The sequence below is a fragment of the Vitis riparia genome, chromosome 3 (assembly GCF_004353265.1).
Source record: "Vitis riparia cultivar Riparia Gloire de Montpellier isolate 1030 chromosome 3, EGFV_Vit.rip_1.0, whole genome shotgun sequence".
NCBI lineage: Eukaryota > Viridiplantae > Streptophyta > Magnoliopsida > Vitales > Vitaceae > Vitis > Vitis riparia.
The window spans coordinates 10392228-10414703 of record NC_048433.1 but is presented as its reverse complement, the minus strand read 5'-3'; the positions used below and the strand labels follow the sequence as shown (position 1 = coordinate 10414703).

At 35.6% G+C, this 22476-nt stretch overlaps 2 protein-coding genes across 3 annotated transcripts in view; one reads left to right on the top strand and one right to left on the bottom strand.

Annotated features, from left to right (window-relative positions):
• The first annotated feature begins 5200 nt into the window (after positions 1 to 5200).
• On the top strand, positions 5201 to 6589 carry LOC117910936 (probable E3 ubiquitin-protein ligase ZFP1). Its single transcript, XM_034825116.1, has one exon. It carries the CDS (start codon positions 5201 to 5203, stop codon positions 6587 to 6589), a length of 1389 nt encoding a protein of 462 aa, XP_034681007.1.
• A 1733-nt stretch (positions 6590 to 8322) lies between these two features.
• Positions 8323 to 22476, bottom strand: part of LOC117911176 (exocyst complex component SEC6) — a 43683-nt gene continuing 29529 nt past the window's right edge. Inside the window, exons 17-26 of one of the 2 annotated variants that reach the window (XM_034825416.1) lie at positions 20830 to 20913; positions 20647 to 20733; positions 18844 to 18888; positions 16664 to 16754; positions 13904 to 13961; positions 9980 to 10067; positions 9774 to 9863; positions 9523 to 9639; positions 9175 to 9237; positions 8323 to 8785 (exon numbers count right to left, since the gene is read on the bottom strand). In XM_034825416.1, coding sequence (XP_034681307.1) covers positions 8654 to 8785; positions 9175 to 9237; positions 9523 to 9639; positions 9774 to 9863; positions 9980 to 10067; positions 13904 to 13961; positions 16664 to 16754; positions 18844 to 18888; positions 20647 to 20733; positions 20830 to 20913 — 855 coding nt within the window. In that variant the 3' untranslated portion in view covers positions 8323 to 8653. Of the gene's footprint in view, positions 8786 to 9174; positions 9238 to 9522; positions 9640 to 9773; positions 9864 to 9979; positions 10068 to 13903; positions 13970 to 16663; positions 16755 to 18843; positions 18889 to 20646; positions 20734 to 20829; positions 20914 to 22476 lie in introns of both variants that reach the window. The other variant, XM_034825415.1, reaches the window with a different exon arrangement.

The following is a 22476-nucleotide window of genomic DNA, read 5'->3' as shown; positions in this document are numbered from 1 at the left end:
TTTGTATTTGCTACCCTAGTTCATGGTGTTATAGGTTAAAAATTTTGTTGATTACACCTGCCATCAAGGAGCACCAGCTGGACACGAATCAGCTGAGACACCAATTAGGCATGAATCACCTACTTCATGGAATTTCCATTCTAATAGGTTGGGTTACCACCACTCTTGACTTCTGTAATAGGCATGAGCCTAATCCCACTCGATGTTTCTTCCACTAGTTTCTTATTTAGTGGTTTGGTTAAAGGATTGGCCAAATTCAACTCTGGTCTCACAAATTCTAGGGATATAACCCCTGTTTCAAGTAGTTGTCATATAATATTGTGCCTTAGGCGTATATGCCTGTTCTTCCCATTAAATATTTTACTCTTAGCCTTAACAATTGCAGTTTGGCTATCACAACGCATAGACATAGACGAGGCTGGTCTTGTCCATAAAGGGATATCTGCTAAGAGGTTTCTAAGCCATTCAGCCTCAAAACTTGTCTTTTCTAAGGCAATAAACTCAACCTCCATAGTAGATTAGGCTCCCTATGATATGAGCATACTCTATTTGGGCAACACTATGTTCTCTATTTTTCTTCAGCTGTGAGCTGGGATCATAAGGAGTTGACAGTGGTTTACAATCAAAGTGTTCAAACTTCCTTATGATCTTTTCAACATAGTGCTCTTGAGAAAGTTTAAGCCCATTAGGTGTTCTAGTTATTTTAATTCCTAGAATCACCTCTATCTCTCCTAGGTCTTTCATATCAAACTTAGAACCTAGGAATTTCTTGGTCTCACACACAACCTTTATGCTAGTTCCAAAGATCAACATGTCACCAACATAAAGGCAGATGACTACACATGTGTTATCCTCATACTTGTTATAGATACACTTATCAACATTATTAATGGAATATCCATTAGTTACTAACACATGATCAAACTTGTTGTGCCACTGTTTGGGAGCTTGTTTTAATCCATATAGTGATTTAACCAATTTACACACATTTTTCTCGTAAGGTATTCTATTTTGAACATAACATGCAGATAGGATAGCTTCCCCCCACAAGTTTAAGGGTGCTCCTAAAATTACCAACATTGCATCAAAGGTTTTAGGACCTAGTTTTTGCTTTTTAAGTTCAAGGAGAAGAAGTTTAGCTAAACACCCCCACACTTTCAGGTATGCTATATTAGGTGCATAACCCTTCCACAACTCATAAGAAGTTTTACCAGTTTTCTTGGTTGGTAACAGATGAGAACCATCTTCTGGTTTTGGGTTAGTCAAAATGTGTCTCAAGTTCACCACATCAATTTTAGAGAAAACCCTTTCCTGCCATCTCTTAAAGAATGTCCCATTGAAGGGATCAATTTTAGAGGTGTTAGGACGGGTGTGAACTAGGGAAGCTTCCATTTGGATATATTTCAAGATTGCTGGAATTTTAAGGGCATGGAAACTAAAGACTAGCCTAAAAGACACAAACAAATAACATAATGAGAAAAAAGAAAAACTTATCGGTTGAGGCGTGACAAACACTGTCCTTGAAATAGATCCGCCCTCCTCGAAGATGAACTCGGTGCAATAGGGTACCAGTGGTCTACCTCCAGGATTCAACAGCTAAATCTCGCCTTGGGTGCACTTTGAAAGCGAGATGTGTACAGCTCGGGTTTTGAATGAATTCCTCCAAAATTATGTATAAAAATATACCTTTAAAATTCTAACACCCTGAACATAAAAAAATGGGGATTCACAAGTTTCTCTTAGCCATTTACATCTTAGGTTCAACCCTGGCTCATTTCTCACGACGCTCATAATGCTGCATAGGCACAGGTAGGAGTGCAGCCCATCACATGGAATGAGACAGCAGTAGCCTATGCCACGAGATATGCATCTTAGGTCACATCCATGTTTCATATCATTGAAGACCATCCTCTCCATTGTTATTCATGCACTTGAAATTCAACCATGATCTCACATGCATTAAAATTTCCAACTTTGATGTGCCACCTTACTATGAGTCTATGACCCGTCATTTCACTTTTATTTTTTAATAAATGCATCTAAATTGGTGGACATCTCCACCTGCCATGGCTGAAATTTGACAAACAATGAGAACTTTACCACTTAGGTGAAACTAATGTCAAGTAGGTGAAAGAAATGTTTTAAAAATTAAATATTAAAAAAAAAAAAATCATTTTTAATATTATTAAAAATTAAATATTATTAAATAATAATAATAATGGTTAAAGTCATGCTTTTTCAATAAAAGTTGTAAAAATGTGTGGACCCCGCATTTCGAGTTTCCCACTCAATGGCGAAACTTGCTTTTTGTTTTATTTGATGAAATTGATTTTTAGAAAAAAGACTTGGAGTTGCCACTTATTTTTGTTTTATTTTTAAAGGGTAAACAAAATAAAAAAGAAAAACCCTAAGTGTGACTCCTTATTTTGAAAAATGCGGTTTGTGAAAAACCGGATCGGGTTCGGGGGTTAGGTTACTTATCGGGAAGGTACGGTAAAGACCATAGCACCCCTCTAAGTCCCTAAAGTCGGGTCTCTACTAATAAAATGAAGCAATGGTGACAATTAACTAATTAATCATGGATACCAAAATTAATAATCAAGCAAATGAGCATGTACAAGTCATAATGAAAAGCAATATACACAAATAATGATGAAATCTAATTACGAAAATACACAAAATAAATAATAAGAGAATTATGCAGAATGATTTATTGAATTAAATAAATAAAAGATATTAAAAAAAGTTTTAAAGAAATTTCAAAGGATTTTATTAAAAATGATTTTGAATTAATGATTTCAATTTATTTACTTACAAAAAAGAATCAATTTATTTTCTCAACTTCGTTTGTATTCAATTTTCAAAAAAGTTATTTACACTTAGTATCAAAAGAATTTATTACAAAATTTCAATTTGGGCACAAAAATTATTTTTACTTGCTTTTACTAGAAAATAATGAATTTTTACAAATTTATTTACAAAAGTATTTAGATTCATTTTTATTTGAAAGAGTGATTTTTATAAATTATTTAAAATGACATAACTTTATTTGCAAAAGAAATTTTAATAAAAAAGAAAAACAAATATTTAAATCCTCTATTTCTGAAAAATACTTTTAATCCCATTTTAATTAAGAGAAAAGATTTCATTTAAGAAAAACATTTTTTTGAACAATTTTATTAAAAATTAAAATTTGGGGCAATTTTATTAAACAAAAAATTTTTTGGACAATGTCATTAAAAACAATTTTTCGAATTCTATTAAAAACATTTTTTTGGATTTTTCTAAATGCATTTTTTTTGAATTTTTATAAATAATAAAAAAAAACTTTCTTTTATTAAAAAAATATTTTAAAATTATTGTTTCATCAAAACACATTTACTGAATTCTTTCTCTCATTTAAACAAAATTTCTAGTTTGTTCGATGTTCAATTCTGTACACACAAGTAAATATACACAGATAAATATTTACAGAAATCAATAAAAATAAAACTAAATATAAATGAGAAATCAAATATGTATTCCAGTAGGCTTACAACAAGTTCAATGCTCTATTTACAGCTTTTCAAGTCTCACTTTGTTCCATGAAATTCTGTGCTCCACATGTCATAAATTTATGCTCAATCAACATGTTTGTAAAACGAGTCCATGCAAAAACAAAAATAGCTCAAGTTTCATATTAATTCACCACCAACAAATTAACTCAAATTTCATATTAATTCAACAATTCAAATATTACAAACAACAATTACTAGTATAATCAAATCAAGAAAAATGAATAATAATAATAATGATAAATAATAATAATAATAGTAATAATAATAATAATAATAATAATAATGGATGAGATGGAAAGGAGGTCGCCCACCGACAGTGGCTCGCCGGCGGCGACTGGTCGGTGTCCCGGCCGCGGTGAGGGTTGAGTTTTTGAAAATAATAATAATAAAGAAAATAAGGAAAAAAAATGGAGAATGAAAAGAAAAAGATGGGAAGGAAATGAAGGGACACGCCGGTGAGGTGTAGTGGAGTGAATGGAATGATGAAAAATAAAAAGAAATGAATCCTGGGCGCTTGCTCTGAATCGCAGTGGAGTTGCGGAGCGGGGGAAAAGAGAAAAAAAAAAATTGGGAGGGGGGTTGCCGTGTCTCTGTTAGAAAAACTGAAGAAGAAAAAATGGGGGGAAAATGAGGACTCAAAGTCGGGCAGCCCGGCCATCCTTGCCTTGGGAAATGGAGGAGATGAACCAAAAAAAGCCCTAGGGCTTGAATGGGGGGCCGGCAAGAGGGAGATGTTAATAAAAAAATGGAAAGAAATGATGAAGAGTGGAAATTGGGGAGGGCTTGGACATGAAGTGATGGAAGGGTAGGTGAGGGTAGGTAGGGGAGAGAGAGGAGAGAGAAGAGAGAAATGAGAGAAATAAAAGGAAAAAGAAAAATAAATAAAAATAAAATAAAATATAATAATAATAATAATAATAAAATAAAATAAAAAATGATAAAAATTAATAATTAAATAGTGAGTGGACAAAAAACATCACTTATAATTGGGATTTAAAATCTATGGATAAAATTGAATTCAAAATCAATATAAAATAAAAATGAGACAAATTTTGAGATCTACAAAATGAAATTATAAAAATCTTTTTTAAAAAAAGGTAATAAAATCCTATTGTGTTTTTTTCTTAAATATTTTTTAAACTCTTTTTGTAAAAATAACATCTTTTAATAAAATTGAAGAATTTATTTTTTTAAACGTTAAATTCAATTTGCGAAATATCTTTTCAATGAAATTAAAAAAAAAAAAAAAACTCTCTTCTTTCAATTGGGATTGGAGATATTTTTTTTTTCTAAGGATTATGTAAAAAATTTGTTTTAATAAAAATGAGGTGGGATTTTTTTGAATTGAAGTTGTAAAAATCATTTTCTTAATGAATTGGATTAGAATATTCTTTTTAATAATTTGTAGAAATCACATTTCATAAATAAAAATTTGAATTTTGATTTTTCAATAATAATAATAATAAGATTTGGTTTCTAAAAAGTGAAAAGAGAATATTTTTTTCTTTCTATTTCTGAGATGTAAAGTTTTAAACGGTAGAAATATATTAGAATTAGAAGTTTCTATTTTCGTAAGTGTTTCTATTTTCTCAAGTGTTAGTTGCTATAAATAGAAGATTACCAAATGTTTAGTGTTAGTAGTTATGAACACCATGTTTTCAGCTCCAGAGAATTCAAGTCATTTTGATGCGCCTCATTTACCTCAGCATTATGATGCCTCTGCTATGTTCTATGGGATTCGCCTTCATCATCCACTCCCCAGTCTTGATATAGCTGTTGCTCCTCCATCCAACATTTATGATCCTTACTCGACCCCTTCATCTGGATACAGAGGGTTCCCTGTTTCTATGAATCATGGACCATCTGGTCAGCTGCCATCTTCCAGCAATCACGGAGTCATTGGAGTTTCTACATATGATCGAAAGAATTCTCAAGGCATCCTGGGGAATTTTCAGTATTTTAACGGCTTTGCAAGCTCTAGTTCTTCGGCTCCCCCTTTCATTACAAGGCATCTTGAATTCGGGGTTCCCGTGATGGATTCTGCATCTTTTGCCTTTGCCCAGCCGCAGTACAGAGGGAATAATGCTCCTTCAATCATGGAAGTAGGATCTCACAGAAGTGTGAGGAACAGATCAGGTGCTGTTGTGCTGGATTCTGTTCTGGCACATAATCATTACCATTTGGTGCAAGGAAACTATATTGGCCATCCTTTTCAGCCTTCTGGCAATCCCTGGGTTGACCAACAATCAGGCAATAATGGTAGTGGTGGGGGACCTTTGGCCTGGAATCATGGACCTGCTTTACCTTATTTGCATGGGAGCAACATCAGTGGAGGTTCTACAGAGGCTGGGAATGTGGGTATACAGGGATATCATGATACATCTAGTGCCAGAAGTTCCACAGATTACCTTCAACCTCCTGTCCTTCACCGGCACCATAATCTTCATTATCCACCACCACCACCACCACCTATGCAAGGAGCAAGAAGACATTTCCACCCTCAAGTAGTGGCATCTTCGTATAGACTTGTCACGATTAGTTCACGTAGTCCTGTGACTCCTCAGGTCGGTGTAGAGGCAGGGCACAGGCATCCAGGACCTGTTCCACCTACTGGCATTAGAATAGACCGATCTCATCGAGGGGGAGTCGCACCTGAGGCAACATCGAGACATGGTAATCTGCCATACTTGAGAACGCTCCCAGAAGAAGAAGTTGCCATACTAGATCTTTCAGCATCTTATCAAGTAGGGGAAGTAAGCACAGGGCTTTCAGAGGAATCCATTACAAATTGTCTAAAAACTAGAACTTATATATCTTCAACTTGTCTGAATCTGGAAGAGGGTGCAAGTATGGATGAGGAAAATGATTCTTGCATTATATGCCAGGAGGAGTATGAGAATGAAGAGAAGATTGGATATCTTGATTGTGGGCATGAGTACCATGCAGATTGCTTGAAGAAGTGGGTGCTGGTGAAGAATGTCTGCCCCCTCTGCAGAGCCCCAGCAATGACCCCAAAAAAGAAGGATGTATAGAGGAGCGACGATGGTTGAAAGCTTATTCAGGCAGCCCTTTGTTTTCTTATTTTTTTTCTAGGTGTTTCTCCTTGTTCTTTGGTAGTTGAGCAGTAACTTTGGTAGTTAAGCACCTGTAAACCTCTTCGGTTAAATCACCCGGAAGAAAAGTGTTGTTAACATCCAATTTGATGAGATGTCACCCATGAATAGCTGCTAAAGCCAACAAAGGTTTAACCTTTAGCAATTTAGCCACTGGGGAAAATGTATCTAACATAATCCACACCTTCTTGTTGGGTATATCCTTTTGCAACTAAGCGTACTTTGTGACGCTCAAGTGTACCATCAACTCGAAATTTTAATTTGTAAACCTATTTACATCCCATAACTCGTTTACTAGGAAGAAGGGTGGTTAAGGACCATGTACCATTCGCCTTAAGAGATTGGAGTTCTGCCTGCATAGCTTGTTGCCACTCTGGAATTTCCACAGCTTGGGTGAAAGAAATTTGTGAAAGCTAATTCAGGTTCATTATCATTACGAACTGATTTGATTTTAACACCATATTATGTGTGGACAAGATTATAAAATGCAGGAAAAACGATAGCAACATCAAACTTAACTTTCAACAAATACACCCAAGTAAAATAAGTAAAATCATCCACAATGGTAAGGAAATAATGGAACCCATCATGGGTTGGTAAATGGAAAGCACCCCAAGTATCCAAATGCAACAATTCAACAGCAGAAATTGACACAAAATTAGAATTAGGAAATGGTAAACGTTTCTGCTTTGCTAAATGACAAATTGAACAATGAGGTGTTTCATTAACTAGTTGTTTAAAATGCAGTACATTTTTCAAAATATTAAGCCTAACATAAGAGGGATGTCCTAAATGAGAATGCCAAACTTCATGTTCTTTCTTAGAGACATTATAACAAACACCTGAGATAGGAAAAAGGTTGGCTGGATCCAGAATGTAAAGGTTGCCCCTCCGTTTACCCATCTCAATCATCTTCCCTTGCAAATAGTCCTGAATAAAAGAAGATTTAGTAACTCTACCCATGTTGAATAAAAAGGGAAAAAAAAATCCAAATCTATTTATAACTTCCTTATATTTCTTAGTAAGTGAGACAGATCTCTGAAAATATTTGTTCCATAATCCACCCTAGTTCAAAAACCACGAGATGTCTAAAAATGAAGTTGGAGAACTTTTATGTGAGTGGCATGAAGAAGGAAGGATAATGAAGAAGGAAAATTTGAAAGTAGAGATGATTATCAATCACAAGAGAATGGAACAAGGGTCACACACAAGACAAGAGAGAGGAGTCAAATGTTAGGAGCTGGTCCATTATAGACAAATAAAACAAGAAGAATGGCCCTACAAAGCCAGATTTGAAGAAGCAAGTCCCACAGGAGTAAGGATGTCATGAGAAGGCATATCATCCATGTTAGGGGGCACAACTGGATGAGGATTTGAACTGAAATGCTTGGTTGCTAGGAAGCATGCACATTCAAATCTATTCTACTTCATCCCTCATATCTGCATGTAAACCATACAATCTACTCATTTTTTTGCTTTTCCTAGTAAATGATAAATCTAGTGTTAGGATGAACAACTTTTACTAGTCTATATCAGAAGCTTTTCCAAATGACTTGGCTTCTAGAAACAGGATTTACTGAAAAGGAAATAAACCAATGGCATTTACGGAGCCAGGATTTGAGGTATCTGAAACAACACAAACTTCAAACACATAATCCATAAGAGGACTAATACATCCATTAGATTTTGCAAGAAAGTAACACTCAATTCCAACATGGCTTCCAAGGAATCAGCAGTTCAAATACAAGAGACACCAAATAGAACAAACCCAGTTTGAACAACACTGAAATTCAATATCTACAATGAATGGAATGCAAAATCAACAATGTAGAGAGTCGTAAAACACTGAAGAAAAGTATACTCTTGGTTTGCAAAAAGAAATACAACTGCAACTTTTCCATCAGGGGTGGCTACAGGCTTGTGTAATGCACTACTTTGTTGTCTATGATCAAAATGAAAGCATTGATACTAGGGAGGGAGCTCTCAAGTCAGCTTCCGCCATAACGATCCTTTGGAAGCTGTAAGGCACTTCACCTTTGGGAAAACAAAACCTGCCTTTGGGGGGTTACCGCCAACAAGGGAATTTTCGTAGATTTCTTTGCACTCTTGGACAACCTGTTTGAGAAAGACATGTATTGATATCAAATTTGAAGCAGATGAGCCCCTTCCCTCTAAATCAATATCATATTCATGTGTTGAAACTGAAACTGATGATGCTTCATACTTTGAAACTTGAATTTTAGAAGTGATAAAAGTTTCCCAATTACGCTTTATGGTTGCAGACCCAATCACTAAATTTCAGGGTACTTCCTACAAATGATAGAAAGCCTATTTGTACTTCTTAACACTAGTGAAATTGTCATATTTTATGATTTTAGTGTCTCATCCCTGAATATTACACTTCCAACAGAATGCTATTTCATGGGATTTACATCCTCTTAAGGTTCCAAAGTAAATAATTTTGGGTTTGATGTAAGAGAAACTAATTCTAAGGTTGAATTTACCTCCTTTGCATCCTTCCGTGGTATGCCTTCTCGCAGTCCAACTAGTTTCTCAACCACCTCAGACTGCAAACCAAAGAAAGTAAAGATGCTTGAGATTCTTAACAGAAACATTCTGAGCATAGGAATTCAGGAATTCCAAGAAAATTCTAATACATCGACAGTTAATTGGAAACAAAATAAAATGAACAGAATACAAATTACTGGGATGGTGACAAAGTGCCAATATTAAATATTATTTTCTTCGATATGAAAATAGCTAGAGGCTATTAGGTTATTTGGAGTTTGATACTCAGAACCACAAAAAGAAAAATGGTCACTACCATGAACACTATTTTTAATAGCACTTACTGGACAATCGGGTTGATGTTCAAGAATGTTTGTGTAGATGAGTGTGAAAGTATCCAGGCTCTCTGCAGAAGCAAGCTCTCTCAAGTCACTCAGTATCCTGACTCTGTTTTCAACTTTCTGTAACACATAAGTCAAGGAAATGTGGAGGAAGTAAGAAGCATTGCAGATGAATAGATCAAGAAAATTACACTAGAAAAAATATTGAGGTAACTGTATTTCTAGTAAACTTAAGTCAAGGTGGTGGCACTTACGGAGACACTTATGTACTCCCTAAAGAAATCCAAGATAACCTCTTCATCTAGCCTCATCCGTTCAATGGTTTCTTCCTTTATATAGTTTCTCTGCAATCACAAGCATCATTAAGCCATTCATGCAAGGAAACAAAAGATATTACAGGAGGATACATACAAAAATATATCCAACAAATGGGAAACTATAAATTCTTTTCAACAAAAACCTGTGTCAGGAGGTGATCAACATAAACAACCACAGTTTCTTCCAGGCAAGCTTCAACAAATCTCCTAAATGATCTTTCTTCAATGTACCTTTGTCACAAAAGATTTAGAGTAAATAAGAGATGTTTTTAACTTAAATATGAAAATGAGACACAGAAAAGTAGATCAACAGGCTGGATTCAGCAAACTTATTATGGAGCATGAACTTCTTGTAAACTTGAAATTATGCTTCTAGAAAGTGATGGTGCCCCCTACAATGTATTTGTATAATATGCTGCTCACCCTCATAACTTTGCATCTAACACCACCCTTTCCTCCTCCTTAAAAACATTGTTAAAAAATTATTAAAATAGATCAAGCATCATAGTTATTCTCTCTCTCTCTCTCTCTCTCTCTCTCTCTCCCTCCCTCCCTCTATGTATCTACCTATCTATCTACAAACAGAAAATACCACATTCCCTTGAAGAAGATATCGGACATCTTTACATAGCAAAATGCATCCTCTTTTCCATGAGAGTGTGAGCTGGGAGGTGAGGGGAGCAAAGAGATCAAAAGGAGGTTACGGTTTCTTGAAAGACAGGGAGAGAGAAGAAAGGGATGAGAGGCCTAGGTTTAGGTCCTTTATTTGAGAAATTACTATGGAGTGCACCAGTGCAACATAGCTGGCATTTGTTTTTCATTAGAAAAATAACTAAGGTTTTCTGCAGAACAACCTACACAAATAACATGCCCAATAAAAAAAGCTGCACAAGAATTTGGGTGTCCTTTCATGTGCCTGAGAGGCACGCTCCTGGTGCCTGTTGCCGGGTGAAAGTTGCTGCATCCTGTCAAGTGTCAGGTGTCCCACCTGCCCTAGCCGCTTCTCTGAGCACTTTCAGTAACCCATTACAAAATTCTTCACAATTCCTTGAGAGGAGAGGCCAATGCAATCAAGAAACCAACATCAACCGTCTGCTGCAATTCCTCACCTTCCAAATTAACAGGTGCAATGTCTTTCTATTCCCCACAAATTCTATGATCCTAATCAATCTCCATTCTGATTTCCATTTATCTCAACCAATTGAGTTCTGGAATCATCCCTGATTGATTTTTTCAAAATCCATTTCTTTGTCCAGTGCAGAAATTGGATTCAGTTGGCTGATGATTTCACTGACTTCATCTTGCTCAAACCATAAACTTCTCTCTAATAATGGAAAACCTAATTTCTCCTTGGCCATCTTTTTGCAAATTGAACATCTTCCTTTGCACCCTACAAAACCTTCTCTCCACTAGCTTGATTTGTTTGGGTGTCAGGAACACTTCAATAGGGGAAAACTTATGTCAAGGAGATTTTGCATCTCACTATACATTCTAAAACTTAACCATCATTAGGTTATCAACCTAATATATATATATTTTTTTTAATAGGCAAACAAAAAGATATATTAAAAAGAGCCAACAAAAAAAGGAAAAAACAGAGGGGGTTTTGGTGGGGTGGGTGGGGTTGGTGGGGGGTGTTGTTGCACTCAATGTACACAATAACCTAATGTGTACACTCTTTCTAATATCATTTTTTTTTTCTTGATAGGTAATGATGTAATATTATAAACACATGCCAAAGAAATAGTGCATCGAGGTACATAGGAAATATACAAAGAGTGCCAAAGAGAACAATGCAAAAGAGTTGAGGAACAACTAAGGTGGGATTACAAAAAACAATTCCCTCCCTTACCAAAAACCCAACTTAGTGTTATCAAAGGTGATCGGGTAGCCTAGGCCACTAGGCCAAGGACAGACAAAAGTTGCCTCTTGAAGACTCAGGCAAGGCTGCTTCAAAGAGTTGATGCCAAGGCGGTTGTCTTAGGATAAGACATAAGGCATAGATGGATCAAGATTAAACACTCTTAGATTATAATTTGATTTAATCTAACATCAAATTAAATAAAGTATAAGATGAAATATTATATTATGGATCATAGTGATAATAAGATGGAGAACCATCAATCTAGTCTTGATGGAAATGATGACAATTTTAATTTTAATGATCACTATGATGATGACGCCCAAAGCTTCTTTAAGATGTTTATTCTCTTATTTTGTTTTTTAGATGCCTGGAAAATTAAAATATGCATTTAGATAGGGAGAATTTCTTTACACATCATAATGTTTTTTATGATGCGGAGTAAAATATTTAACACTTTGAATAATTATTACTATTTTTTTTTTTTTAATTTTATAAGACACAATGAGGGATAAAAAATTAATGATGTTGATTGTTGAGGACAATACTTATATTGGATAGCCATCTAATATGTAAATACATGTATATTTTTTAACTACTTACTATACCTAAGCTATTGCCTTGTTTTTCACCTTCCGCCTTAGGTTAAAACGAGTTCTATAGCCTTGACAACACCTTTTACCTTTTGACAACACTAAACCAACTAATCAACAAATTCAATTAGAGATATTCATTACCCATGTACAACTTTACCCTCAAATGAAAGATTACTAAGGAAAATGCTCTTCATAATCTTGATAGACTACTCCTCACTCTTATACGACTTTTGATTTCTCTTTTTCCAAATATTCTAAAAGATGCATAAAGGAGCAACTCTTAAAACCTTCTTATGCTTTTTTTGATGAAGGATCCATGTCACCTTAACAGAGTCTCTCACTGTGGCTGGCAGAACCCAAGAAACACCACATGAAGAAAACAATTGCCAAAGAATCCTTGCCTTGGACAATGAAAGAGAATATAATCAATTGAGTCCTCTTCCGTTTTACATAGAAAGCATCTATTAACTAGCATTCACCTTCTTTCTTGAAGCAAATCTAGAGTCAAAACCTTTTTCCAACAAGCTTCCCACACAAAGAAACTTACTTTAGATGAACCCTATGGATTCCAAACGACCCCTGCTAGAAAAGAAGTTGAACTCTCCAACTCTAAGGCAGCATAAAGAGACTTCACTGAGAAGGTTTCATTCCACATTGATTTATCCTCCTCTCCGTTAACTATCTTTCCTTGCAATCTAGCAAAAAATTGTTCAATATCATTAAGCTCCTAATCATTAAGATTTCTAGAAAAACAGAGATTCCAATGACCCCTCTCCTCTAACCAATCCCATAATATCCTAATTTTTCCCCTCTAACATACATCATTCATTTTTTTATTTACCACTAGGAATAGGTTTCCACTTCTACATTTCTCTCTCTCAGCTGGAAAAATGAGTATGGACAAACAGCTAGAAGATATAATTTGGTAAATTTTATAGCCTCAATCATGCAACCATCAAATATTGTGGCCCAGCTAACTCAATATTTTTCTCACCATGTTGCTAAAGAAGTTATTGTTTTTATCGCAATCTAGTAACCATATTATGCAAGTGCAATGCTATCTTGTTGTGTTCACAGCTTAATAAGGATAGACATTATAATGCACAAGACTTAACCCTTTGTGCTCCATAACTTCAATATAATTAATCAGAAAACTTCATTTTCATAATTATAAAAGATAATACTGACAATATATTAGTCTATTTTTCATTTTGACTTGTCCAAAAAACGGGATGAAAGCATGGCAGAACATGCTAAGCTAAAACCTACATTACATGGATAGTAAAATCTATCTAAAACACCTGTTGTTGAGCAGGCCAGTTCAACAAGGATGAGAACCTAATCCGTAGCACCATGGGTTCCTTCAGACACTTTGATAATTCTATTTTTGTTTCAATTATCTTATGCCTTCATGTAATTACCCATATTGGAACTGCAATATACAATTTATTGCACTGAATGTTAAATAATAAAACCCAACCCTTAGATTATTTAGCCTTGTCAGGGGCTTAAAGAATGATAGATCCCCATACCAAAAAATCATGCTTTAGTTCATGTAATATAGGTTAAAGCTAAAGAATAGGGTTATCCAGATCTGAGAGAGGACTTACATCTTCACATCCATAAAATAATCACCAAATGTTGCAACCAAGTACTCTGTAACCTGTCCTTCGCACCACTCTGAATATAGACAAACAGGGAACCTGGTTAGAATTTAAAAAATGATTCAAGAGATAGTAAAGAAATTCAAGTGGATCTTTTTTCTTTTTTTCTAAAAAAAAAAAAAAAACTAAAAGAAATTCACCATTAACATTCTTACAACATTACATAAGAATGAAGCAACACAATGGATCTACTTCTCAAGCAGTTATATTTGATGTAACATGAGAACCAAGAAGTTTCATCAAATCTTCCATTGATGCCAAAATTAGGTTCAAAACCAATCTGACTGTTGGAATATAGTACTAATGGACGGATGAATTCTAGCAGGCTGTCGAATGAATAAGAAATTTTATCAAGACAGTCCCGGTATTTTGGCCTAGATACTTAGTATTGCATGTTGTCTAAAGGAATGCTAAGCCACCAACGGTTTGTTTTCCAAAAAATCATTGCATTCTCTCAATTACAACTATTACTTTGAAGACATCACTGAACGACAGTGTGGCGATGAGTTACATAATTGCACATATTGACAGCCAAGGTCAACCACAATAACTAGGCTTCAGGAACATCAGGTATTATCTTCTCATTCAAAAGGAACATGTGCTACAAAGGAAGGGATTCAGCCAGAAATGGAGATCTTGGATAAGGGGCTGTTTGTCTTCATCAAGTTTTGCAATCCTAGTTAATGGGAATGCAAAGGGTTGGGTTAAGGCCTCTAGAGGTTTGAGACAAGGAGACCCCCTTTCTCCTTTCCTTTTTACTCTAGTGGCAGATGTTCTAAGTAGGTTGATGATCAGAGCAGAGGAAACTGGGATAAGTGAGGGTTTCTTTGTGGGGAGGGATAGGACTAGAGTGTCTTTGTTACAGTTTGCTGATGACACCATCTTTTTCTCTAAAGCCTCTATGGAACATCTCCAAAACCTCAAGATTATCCTTTTGGTTTTTGGGCAAGTATCTGGTTTTGGATTGCAGATTGTCAGAGTGCCCTTTGTCTTATTTAGGCCTTCCATTGGGAGGAAACCCAAAGATAATAGGCTTTTGAGATCTGGTGGTTGAGAGAATTTCGAGAAGGCTGGATGGTTGGAAAAATGACCTTTTGTCTTTGAGAGGGAGGATTACTTTAATTCAGTCTTGTCTGTCTCACATCCCTAGCTACTTCCTCTCCCTCTTTAAAATCCCAGTATCTATAACTTCAAAGATTGAGAAGATGCAAAGGGATTTTCTTTGGTCTAGGGCGGGGGAAGGGAAGAAAGATCATCTTATCAGATGGGAGGTTGTTAGTAGACCAAAGGAGTTGGGAGGTTTGGGCTTTGGGAAGACTTCTATGAGAAATATTGCTCTCTTAGGGAAATGGCTTTGGCGGTTCCCTAGAGAAAGGAGTGGTCTTTGGCATAAGGTTATTGCGAGTATATATGGGACACATCCTAATGGATGAGACGCCAACATGGTGGTTAGATGGTCACACAGATGACCTTGGAAGGCTATTGCTCAAGTTTTCCAGGAGTTTTCCCCTTTTGTCCGCTTAGTGGTGGGCAATGGGGAGAGAATTCGTTTCTGGGAAGATCTTTGGTGGGGTAACCAAACTTTGTGTTCTCAATTTGCCGATCTTTACAGAGTTATTTCTGTGAAAAACCTCACTGTCTCAAATGTCCTTGGCAATTCCTTTCCACTGTCTTGGAATTTAAATTTCGCCGCAATCTTACGGATTTAGAAATTGTTCTTCAGAGATTAATGTCCTCCCTTAGTTTTGTGCTTTTCTCTCTTTCTTCATCAGATTCAAGAGCGTGGTCTTTGTCTTCGTCAAGATTGTTTTCAGTGAAATCTTTTTTCTTGGCCTTGTAAAAAATCTCAAATCCTATATTGTTCCTTCCAGCCAAGTTCTTGTGGAGTTCAAAAGTCCCTTCAAAGGTTAAGGCCCTCGCTTGGTTAGTAGCACATGGGAAGGTAAGCACCAATGACAAGTTGCAATTGAGAAGACCCTACAAAGCCCTCTGTCCTCAATGGTGCATTCTTTGCAAAGGAAATAGAGAGTCGATTGACCACCTTTTTCTTCATTGTTCCGTTACCATTGGACTCTGGCACAGGTTGTTCAATCTAGCAGGGTTGGTTTGGGTCCCTCCAAGGAGTCTTGAGGACATGTTGGTTATTACTTTTAAAGGCTTGGGGAACTCATTAAAAGGCAAGACACTTTGGCAAATTGCTTGCCTTACTTTGATTTGGATGGTGTGGCAAGAGAGAAACAATAGGATCTTTGAGAATAAAGGGAAAACGGAAGAGATGTTATGGGATTTGATTCAGTTTTATTCTTCTCTATGGGCTTCTTGTACTAAAGCTTTTAGAGGAGTTCCTCAAAATGTTTTACAACTCAACTGGATTGTGGTTTGCGCTTCAAAAGTTTGAAGATTGTTCGGGTTTCTCTTTGTTTTTAGAGTTCTATTGTTGGGAGTTTTCTCCTTTGTTCAATTTGTGTAGGAAGGACCTCTCATCCTTCCCTTGGTTTTTTCTCTTTCTTTTGTTTCTTTTGTCTCTCCTGTTTCTGTTCTTCTATTAATATATTCTTCTTCGTTTCTGATAAAAAAAAAAAAAAAAAGGAAAGGACAAAGACAATTAGCTTTAATTGCAGACATGAAATATTTACAAGATGAATGAGCACATCTTTACCACAAGCACCATGAAAACCTCAAACAGGAGGTTTATAATGGGAAAATCTTCACACCACTCTTTCTGGTAAAGCTTGACAAGTAACTCTTGAACTCCTGGGTCTTCAAATATAACACTCACAGTTTGATGCACAGCTTCCTACCATCAATAAGCAATTTAATAGTTCTCCAAGATATATGATGCTAAATCCAATATGAATAATAGCTATAACATTCCAAATGGTACATGAAGAAATAGACCGCCCAAATTTTCCACATTCGAACAAATGAATAAATTAATATCAGCTTTTTAACATGGAACTCTATTATGCATCTATTTTATTGCTGCAGTTAGGCACAGATTACTGTAGTCATAAAGCAAAACATGGTAACATGAGAAGAAGAAAAATCAATAAATTCTAAAACTTCATAGGAAGTAGCTACTTGATGTTGAAAGTAAGTATTCATGAGTAATTCTCCTATAGAAGAAACCTAGCCAGTAAAAGAAACTCTATCACTAATAGAATGACATGTCACTACCACACTAATCTTGGGATGGATTTACAAGCATATCCTGGTTGTGGTTTGAGGTATAATGCACATAAGTTTCTAAATGTTCTCCTGGAATAGCTTTCTTTTGAATGTGGATATTGCAGAAAATTTTTGTACAAGCACATTTCAATGCTTGATATATATTTTGATAAAATATCAATGGAGTTTGAAACATTCACTTCAAGATGTGTAAAAATAGCTGTTTGTAGAAACTCATAAGATTATTAACATATGAACGTAACAAAAGACAAATTTTGCGTTGAGATATGCTAACAAAACCCTTTTTTTAAAAGATTAAAGCCCAGTGGAATGAATTCAAAGGAAAAACTAGTTTTATTTCATCAAGTTCAGTTTTCAAACCACCAAACACATTATAGCATTCTCCTATCAACAACGAGGCATATTTACACAAAGTCATGTAAAGAATAATTGGCAATCAACAAAAGAGAGACTTCTAATGTTAAGCTGAAATGGATCCCTCTATCTTAGGGCTCTTTTATGCTAAGATACAGACCATGTTAAGGTACAATGGCGAAGGTAATGACTTGACCTTGCAGTGGTAAAGTAGCCCTTCAGTAATGAGGTGACAAAATCATGGTGAGAGGGTCACAAGGATCTTTCCAGCCTGTCTTTCTGCTGTCTAATATTTTATTCAAAAGTTCACCAAGAGCTCCATGGACTGCATTTCAAGTCTCTAACTTCTTTGATTTTAAGTAATTTTGATATAAGATGTCCTTGGGTTGGGATTTGCGCTACAATGACTGTAAAGCTTTTTCTCAAATAATTGACACAGTTTTCCCTGAAAATTTCAAAATGCTCAGAGCCTATTGATAGGAAGACAAATACCTATCCTTGAAGGCTCGATATTTACCTTTTGTAAGCATATCCTCCAGGAGACTCTTGCCAAATCAGTTAGTGCCACATGAAACAAAGTATAATATGAAAAATTGTTGTGATTTACTCCTCAATTCCCCTCAAAGAATGATGGCAAGAAGGTGGCCAACCCTGATTATAGAACACTAGAGACAACTAGCTTAATCCCAATCACCAAGTCAAAACTCTGAAGCTATTCCACATTCAGTAAGGTACCTAAACTAAAGAAAACTGGCAACGAGTCCCAAAATACATTAGAATTCCTTGGATGTTGCCATGGATCTAGCTAAGCATTAAGCATCAAGATGGATAAAGATAAAAATGCTGTTAGCTGCATTTTATACACAATGTCCAGTGGGACCCACTTCATATCAGACATGGTGTCAGGTGGGCTCTACTTCAAGAGCCCTTCATGTCTACAGACTCATGTTTAGGTTATGTCATTTTTCTTCATCACCTTATGTTCCATATTCATTATCATGTCATAATGAAATAGCCAATTAATAAGCCATGTATATCTTTCTTATTGGCATATAAATGACTCTAATAAAAGATATTCCTAACCAATTTAAAGCAATTTGATACTCAAAGAAACCAATGGTAAAACCAAGCACAAGGAGAAGGATATATACACACATTTATCCACCAAGTCATTAAAAGCTTCAACAAGTCATAGAGGTGTATGTAATTGATATTGGAATAGAAGACCAAGAGATGTAAATGTTGCAACAAGAAACACTGGAGGTGCACAAAAAAATATGGCATGCTATATAATTTAAAAGTAAAAGAGAAAATAAATAAAAATGAAATAACCTTCAACAGACCTTTGCAACCTCCAGGAAACCTTTGCAAGTGTCTTCAAAATTAACCTGTAAATTACAGAAAAAAAAGGGAAACTCAATTGAAAACAAAATCAAAATGTTCAAAGAAGTATTCTGCAATACATGCAATTTATGCCTCAAACAAAAATATTGGATTTTTTATTTTTTATTTATATTTCTGGGTGTCTTATGCAACCTTATTTACTCTAGTTAGTTTTGTGAGGCCAAGATAAAAAAAAAAATGAGGTTCATCAAAAGCCATTCAAAAAGGAGTGCAATTAACAAGTGTACTATCACATCAATCACATAAAGGAGAACATCGATCTTAAGACAGATAGAAGCTTCATGATCTGCATTAAACTGTACAATCCTGAGGCATGTATTTGAGTTTTGCATATATATATGTTTTATGTTTAGTAGGAAATTCAATATACGCATGCATATTGCCTAGTTGATCATCCTTGTGGAAGGTCCATGATTATGTTGCTTTGACCTCATACCTGAACATTATTCATTCTTGTTTTTTCAATGAGAAACCAGAAAGCTTTACAAACATTAAGGGAATTACATGTAGGAAGAAGGATGAGCCGGAAAGAACAAAAGAAAATGAAAGGCAAAACATCTAGCAAAAAAGTCATGGCAACGTCAACAAATCACAAAAAGAATTCAGATTCATAGCAATCCTCTTGATTGAGGAATTGATTTTCTGTTAAGCATCCTTGCCAATCCACCTAAGCTTGACTCTAAGGGCTCATTTGGGAGTGATTTTGGGAATGAATATAAACTAAACAAGTGCTTTTGAAGCGTTTTAAATAATGTGTTATGTAAGGGGAAAAAAAAAAAGATAATTTTTTGAAGAAACATTTACTGAGTGCTAGTCCACAAATCACTTTATGTGATTCCCTAGATTTTTAAAAATGTTTTTAGAGCTTTGTCAAATACCTGGTTTTTGTGAGGAAAATGCTTCTAAATTTAGAAAGTACCAGCAACCCTCCTAGAGTAACTCCCAAACGAGCCGTAAGTCTTATGTGCAGATTAATATCGCCCATGTAAAGTTTCCATAGTGCCAAGGACCCAAGGTGCCTAGTCTCACCTTGGAGATGACAACAAAAGAATCTCCTGATGCTATATAATGGAAGAAACCTCTATTCTGACATTATCTCAAGGCAAATGAAGCTCTATTTTTTACTAGCTAACCCTATCTCAGAGGATGGAAAAGTAAAACAATGTAGCACTTTTACTCTCACAAAGAGTGCCTTCCATGCCTAGAAGCCAGAGTATCCATTGTGCCAAGAACCAGAATCAGTCACTTTATAAGAGACTGGGAAGCACTTCATCAGAAATTTCAGCAGAACAAAACAAAAACCTCCATCTGAGTTAAAAAACAATAAAGGAAATAAGGGGAAGAAGGGTTATCATCAACAAAATCATAAAATCCTAGAGGAGAGGGAGGAGGAGGAGGGTCCTCATCCAAACCTAATCATGACATTAAGAGACATGCACTCACAACCTAGAATGGGAATAATAAGTTAATAAGTTAGTAAGGAGAGGTTGCTTTTTGTAATTAATAAATAGCTTTTTGCTTTTGGTATTCATTATGTTTAGCCTTTGTTTATGGGAGGATTCCTCATCTCTCCATTGTACTTCTTAATTTCTATTTCAATATAATTCATTGTTGTTTCCTATCAAATAATAAAAAAAAAACATGGGCCGGTCAGATCATGAACTCATTAATTGAAAGCTAACTGGCCTCTTCCTCTAAAGAGTGAAAAAAGATGCAGGGGAAAAAGAAAATAACGGCATAACCTGCTCAGCATAATTCTGTGGAAGAGCTTCCAAGGTGCTGCTACTCAGCTCCAATGCTAGATCATAGCAGCGTAGATTGTTGTTAATCTGGATACAATGTCAATAGCAGTAAAGAATTGGTGACTTAATTTAGTAGAAAACCAAGAGATAGAGTCACGTGGAACTTGTTTAAGAGAGACAAACCATTGCACATAAAGATTCCAGACCAATTTCAGAAGCAGGTTCTTCAAGTCTTCGCTTTTCAGCTGCTTGAAAATCAATCATTACCTAAAAAACACGAAGTGAATCCGAACATCAATTGTGATTTTAAATAGGACATTGACAAACCATGATAGACAACCACAATGAGAAGTAAAAAAAGGGGGTTTATCTATTTAGTATTATTTTGGTTGCATGTCCAAGTGGAGAACCCCAGATGTCCTGATAGGTAGCTGATTACTACCTTCTATTTTAGGGGCAGTTTCTAATCTTAGCTTTATTCCTCTGGGAAGAATTCTGCTAGGTTGAAGAGAGATCTGCAGAGGCAGTAAGTCTCAGGTTGGGTCGTTTATGGCTTGGGAGCCCCTCTCCCTTAGGGATTTTGTTAACTGATGCTTACAAAGGCTTCTGAGTTAAACGGAGTTCTGGGGTTTCATTAGAGATCACAGTGGCAGTGTGATTATGGCTTTTGTATGAAGCAAAGCCTGGGATGCCTCCAAGAGGATGGGAAGACAGTGCTTGTAGACAGTACACATGGATTGGCAGAATCTTAAATCTCAGAAGGAGATGTGCTACTGTTCCACTAGAAGACTTGAACTGCCATCCCAGTTGTAAAATGGTTGGTAAACAAGAAGCCATTGTTAGAGGTCTTTATAGGGTACTTCAATCCCATTAAGTGATTCTAGGATATATTAGGATGTTGCAAGTTCTTTTTTAATATCCTGTTTGTAATTTTCTCTTGGTTTGACTTGAAGAAGAGCACATCCTTCCTTGTAACCTTTTCACCCTTATTTTATAGTGACAAATAGTTAATTACAAAATTAAAAAGAAATAATAATGGAGAAGACCCTAAACAAAAGTATTACATGGTCAGAGTGAAGTCATCAGTTTCTGAAAGTAGCTTTTATCATCCATTATAAAAGGAAAATATTCTCATAAGCAAAACTTGGTGCTCAAGAGCCATCAATAAGCCTTATATAAAATTTTAAGAAGAAAAATTGCCCAGTTGAAGCAAAAATTCTGCAGACTCGAAAAATTAGGGGAATTTTTTTTTGAAATTTTAACTTGTAAATGCTATAAGGTAACTTTGCAAGATTTCAACTTGTATCCAATTCATTGGGTGCATTGAAGCATCTAAGAGTGTCACCTAAGTTGGGCTTCTTTGCATGGGAGGCGACGTGGAGAAAAGCCTTAAACTTGGATCAAGGTTAAAGAAGGGGTTGGTCTTTAGCTAACAGAGGTTTCCTTTAGCAAAACAATGAAGAATCCATACACCACACTCTTGTTCACTATGTAAAGAAAAGGGTTTAATGGCAGTTGCTTTTTGCTCTTTTTGGGGTGTTTGGGATGCTCTCCTCTTTGGTTAGAAAGACCCTTCTAGAGTGGAATGGTTCTTTTGTAGGCAAAAAGCTTAAGAAGGCTTGGAGGACAGTCCCTTTATGCTTCTTTTAGACAGTTTGGAAGGAAAAGAACATAATTACTTTTGAAAATGAGGAGTTTTTGATCCAAAGGGTTAAAAACTCTTTTGTTTGTATTTTGTGGTCGTGGACTAAGATGTTTATAGAAGATGGTCCTTTGTCTTTATTAGCTTCTTTGATTGGTTGGGCACTGGTTGAGGGTGGGTGGTATTCT

Coding starts and splice junctions, on each gene's coding strand:
- LOC117910936 (XM_034825116.1), top strand. CDS start 5,201: ATGAACACCATGTTTTCAGCTCCAGAGAATTCAAGTCATTTTGATGCG.